Below are 5,480 nucleotides of genomic sequence, written 5' to 3' on the forward strand. Positions count from 1 at the left end.
GGCATAGTGGTTAAAGTATTTGGATGAGAGAGTTGGAACCCACCAACAGCTGTGAAGAAGAAAGATGAAGATTTACAGCCTTGGAAACCCTATGAGGCAGTTCTACTCTGCCCTAAAAGGTCACTGTGTGTCAGAATCAACTGGATGGTGGGAGCTCTGGTAGCTAGTACCTAAAGCATTTGACTGCTAACCAGCCACTCCTCGGAAGGAAGGTTGGGCAATCCACTTCCGTAGTGATACCGCCTCGGAAACACAAATAGGGGTCTCTATGAGTCGGATCTGACTCCATGGCAGTGAGTTAAGATGATGCTTTAAATCGTGGTTTCATCTAATCCACTATAAACCACCTGTTCCTTCCATGTTGCTAATATTTTTGTAGTCCTGACTGTGTCATATTTTCTGGTGTTTTAACTACAGCGTTGTGGTAATTAGTATTTGTGAACTCATATCAACAACATTTTTGAGAAGTAGTAATTAAAGGAAAAGGAGAAAAAAAACTAAAGGCTTCAGCTCAGTTACTAAATGTCGTAACTAATAATATTATAATTCAATGTAGAAAGATTTTACAATTTTGCTAGTATTCATTTAAGCAATGTACAACTACATTTATCACATTATTCTATGATTAAAATCGATAAAGAACTTTACTAAAGCTTCTGTATAGTCTGGTACAGGCGGAGATACATGGGGGGTTGCCATTGTGAATATCACACTGGGTAACACCAACCCTAGTGATGCCACTGATATGAACAACCTTCCAGAAAAACTAATAAACTTTTATCTGCTAAGCTCTGATCTAAATTGAAAACTTTTTTTTTTTTTTTTTTTTTTTAAGAATGCTCTTGTTTGTCACCGTTCTCTCTTAGAGATGCCCTAAGAGTTGTTTATTCAGCAAGATGCCACCTTTCTCTTGAGTCTCTGATATTCATACTGGTTGAGGAAAAAACAAATGAATGAAAAAAAAATTTTTTTTTAGTCCAAGGGTGGATCCCAGCTTCAGGCATACCTGGATCCTAGCGGTAAAAGAACATAATCAAGAAACAAACGTGGAAAGTGTTGGGAGTGACTCTGTACTATTCTTGCAGTTTTTCTGAATGTTTGGAATTATTTCAAATTAAGTTTTGCTTTTTAAAAAGGAAATGATCTTCATCTCTTGCTTCTTCCATATTCTTGCTTTATCCTCTGCAATAATCAGGGTTTCCCCACACACACACACTAGTTTACCAATCCCAACAAAAAGTGACAGTATCTCCTCCAATGATTCTAGCAAATACCTCAGGGCAGTGGCTTATTGGCCCAGCTTGGGTCATGTGTTCGATCTCTGAACTAATCACAGTGGCTGCAGGGTGGAATGATCTGATTCACCTGACCTGGTCACATGCCCATTTTCAAAGCCAAGGGTTGGAGCCAAACCCACCCAAGTCAAGGATAGAGAGGGAGGGAAGGATGGGTCATCAAAGAAAAATCTGGGTGCTAATTACAAGAGGAGGAGCTCTGGTAGCATAGTGGCTAAAGCACTTGACTGCTAACCAGAAGGCTGGTGGTTCAAACCCACCAGCCACTCCTCGGAAGGAAGGTTGGGCAATCCTACTTCCCTAGTGATACTGCCTCAGAAACCCAAGGAGGGGTCGCTATGAGTCGGGGCCGACTCGACGGCACATAACAACAACAACAACAACAATTCCAAGAGGAGGGGCACAGATGCTGGGGAGACAAAAACAACATGTAGCTACTTTGTCATCCAAGCTCTTAATTCCGGAAGCTCTGCTCAAAGGGAGATAGCTTTGGGAATTGGGATGACGGGGAAGGAGCAGGCATGGCAGGGGTTCATGAAGACCAACCTGTTCTGCTTCTCCAGCAACCAGACATGTAATAAGGTCATTGGCTGTTCTTGCAACACAGGACTGACAAAGAACACAACCAGTTCTGCCACAGGAAGTCCATAAATATTCAATAGAGAGGCTCATGGGTTTCAAAAGATGATATAACTTTATCAGGATGAGATGGGTACTTGGGAAATTGGGCAATGAAACTTGTCTCTGTTCAGTCAAGCCAAGGGCTCCCGTCCACACTCATGCTGCTAGCATGTCTATAACTATATATTCTGATTGTGTGAAAGTGTTACATGCTTCTTACAAAACATCCATGAATACCGAATTGAACTCAATAGATAATGAAAACATGAGTCTCACCCTTTCTGGAGTGCTGTTAAGTTAGGTGCACACAATCCTAACACCACTAGTAACATTAGCTAAAACTCATGTAGTGCCTGCGCTATGGGCAGCCTTACTCTGTTACACGGGGTACTGTGAGTTGGAATCGATAACAGCTCTGTGCATGTCATCAGGAAAAACTGAACGCTTCGTGAGATGGGTTGACATCGTACCCACAACAATGAGGCTGAAGCTGAAGACGGTGCAGGATGGGATGATGTGTCCTTCCATTACACGTAATGTCACCGCGGTCGGGAGCCGACTTGATGACAACCAACAACAACCTGTGTTGTACACAGGTCTAAGCATTTTATAGGATAAACTCGTTTTGCTTTTTTTTTAAAAAAAATAAAAAAAAACTGTTGAGGTCGAGTCAATTCTGACTCCTAACGACCCTATAGGGTTTCCAACTCAATAATCTTTGTGGAAGCAGATTGTCACACCTTTCTCCTGCAGAGTGGCTGGTGGGTTCCAACACCAACCTATCAGTCAGCAGCTGAGTATTTAACCACTGCACCACCAGGAGTTGTTGTGGTTGTTAGATGGCACTGAGGCAGATCCAACTCAAGCAAATCTGTGTGCGACAGAGCAAAACACTGCCTGTCCTGCCATCCTGACAGTCCCTGCTAGGCTTGAGCCCGTCGCTGTAGCCGCTGTGTCACCCATCTCGCCACCAGGGGTAGAATGCCTACATGACGTAGGTGTTATTACCATTCCCATTTTACACATGAGGAAATGAGCCCTGTGAGGTGAAGCAGCTTGCCTAAAACCTCATCGCCAGAAAATGGGCGCACGAGCTTTAAACACAGGCAGCCTACCTCCAGAAGACATACTCTAATTTTTCAGAATGCATGCTACAGATATATTTACAAAAAACGAAATTGTGCAGCACAAACTATGATGTGTTTCTGTGTTTGTTTTCACTTAACAATATGTTATTTTACTTGTCTCGTTCCCCACTGGTAAACACTAAGTAGCTTTCAATTTTCTTTGCCTTTTTATTATGAAATATATGTGCAAGCTGCCCCCTGGGGAACTGAATGGAGGCGGAACAAGCCTGAGGTGAGGCGGGGGGGACCCAGCAGGAGAAGGCTGCAGTCCTCCAGGCCTCCAGACAACCCAAGTGGTAGCACTGTGGGTGGAGAGAGATTTAGAGCATATAATCAACAGACTGGGGAGTGGTTGGCATGGTGCCCTCTTAGGGAGATGGTGCCCGTCAGGGAACAGGACCACCAGGTGATATTTCCACCTGATGCAGAAACAGAGAGAGGATGAGAAACTCTGGTTTGTTTTAAGTTGGTACTTAATGGAGAACAGAAGCTCTCATAGCACAGTTGTTAAGCACTTGGCTGCTAACCGAAAGGTCAGCAGTTCAAACCTACCAGTGGCTCTGCTAGAGAAAACGTGGCAGTCTGCTTTTGTAAAGATTTCAGCTTTGGAAAAACTACAGGGCAGTTCTACTCTGTCCTATAGGATCACTATGAGTCAGGATTGACTTGACGGAAGATTTCAGCTTTAGAAAACCTGCAGGGCAGTTCTATTCTGTCCCATAGGGTCCCTATGAGTCAGAATCGACTTGACGGAAGTGGTTTTGGGGTTTACTTAAGGGAAAAACAAATCCACTGTCATGAAGTCTATTCCAACTCATAGTGACCCCCTTTGGCTTTCCAAGGCAGTAAATCTTTATGGGAGTAGATTGCCCCGTCTTCCTTCTGCAATGTGGTGGTAGGTTTGAACTGCTGACCTTCTGGTTAGCAGTCAAATGCCTTAGGCACTGTGCCGCTAGTGCCTTACTTAAGAGAAAGGGTTTCATTATTTGGAAAGCCTCATGCCCTGACAGCGTCACCGCTACAGCTCACCAACAGCACTATAAAGAGAAAATGGTACAGGTGGGTTCTGAGCCTGCATAATTCCCACCGTGGCTCCAGAAAGGGCAGGAGAAGAGGAGAGTGGAAGAAAGGCCTGTTACTGTTTGCTTTTGCTCGACTATTCCCTCAATCCTTTGCAATGCCACTCACTCTGCCACTGAACTCAAGGTCCCCTGCAAAACATCTCCACTCAACTTTGCCAGCCTTATTCCTTATGGGTCCTCTACCAAAAAACCCAGTGCTGTCAAGTCGACCCCCAGTGGGTTTCCAAGGCTATAAGTCTAAGGAAATAGGTTGCCTCATCTTCCTCCCACAGAGCAGCCAGGGGATTTGAAACACTGACCTTTGGGTTGGCAGCCAAATGCCTTAGCCACTATGCCACCAGAGCCCTTTAAAGGGCTCCTCTACATGGTCACCGAGTTCCCAGCTCCTCGGAGAGTCCTCAAACGCCCCTGGCCTTCTTCTGGCCCTTCTCCCAGGGGCTTCCTTTTGTCTGGGGTGCCTGTTCTCCCATTTCCACCCCCAGAAATCTGAACACGCTCTTCATTCCCACGTTCACAGACCCTTCCTGTGATCGTGGCGCCAGTGGACCAGGTGTATGTTTTTGAACACATATTAAAGAGTCAAGTCCGACTCATGGCAGTCCCACATGTGTTTCGGTAGAATGTGCTATGGTGACCGACCACACCCATGTCAGAGTAGAACTGTGCTCACGGCAACCCCACGTCTGTCACGGCAGAACTGTGCTCTGTAGCACCTTCCCTGGTTGATTTTTTGGAAGTAGATCACCAGGGCTTTCTTCCAAAGCACCTTTGTGTGGACTTGAACTCCCAAACTCTGGGTTAGCAGACGAGTACACGAACCCATTTGCCCCTCCCCCCAGGCTTCTATTAAAATACAGTCAAGCTATGAAATAAAAGAGAAGGCTATTACTCTGTGTCGCCTAAAATGATCCCCTGTATCATCTGTGCCGAACACGTTTCAGAAAATGTTGCCTTAAACCACTTGCTCTATTTTCTTTTTTAAATTTTTGTTGTGATTTGGGTGAAAGTTTACAGAGCAAATTCACTTTCAATACAGCAGTTCACATACACTTTTGTCCCATGACATTGACTACAATTTCCCACAGTGCAACAGCTCCTCTCCTACTTCCTCCCCATAGTTACCTCTTCCCTGTGTCCTTCCCTCCATGCACTCCTGCCCCCGAGCTGTCTCCTTGTGTATACACAGCCCTTCTATTCTCCCGTGATTGATCTCTCCAAGGAATGTATCTACCTGATGTAAGTTCAGCCTGGATACCTGTCCATTATTTGGCTGGAAGCCACAGGAGTGAGTTCAACTCTAGACCTGAAGGGCAACTAGGGGCCATAGTCTCAGGGGTTCTACCAGGCTCTATCAG

General features: G+C 45.0%; 1 protein-coding gene across 1 annotated transcript in view; it reads right to left on the reverse strand.

The window, feature by feature from the left end:
* Window positions 1–2,444, reverse strand: part of DENR (density regulated re-initiation and release factor) — a 20,439-nt gene extending 17,995 nt beyond the window's left edge. The window contains exon 1 of the mRNA XM_042780596.1: window positions 2,387–2,444. Coding sequence (XP_042636530.1) covers window positions 2,387–2,444 — 58 coding nt within the window. The remainder of the gene's footprint in view (window positions 1–2,386) is intronic.
* Between the last annotated feature and the right edge of the window lie 3,036 nt (window positions 2,445–5,480).

The sequence above is a fragment of the Orycteropus afer genome, unplaced genomic scaffold (genome assembly GCF_000298275.1).
Source record: "Orycteropus afer afer isolate SDZICR_OR568_19922 unplaced genomic scaffold, OryAfe1.0 scaffold00048, whole genome shotgun sequence".
In the NCBI taxonomy this organism is placed as follows: domain Eukaryota; kingdom Metazoa; phylum Chordata; class Mammalia; order Tubulidentata; family Orycteropodidae; genus Orycteropus; species Orycteropus afer.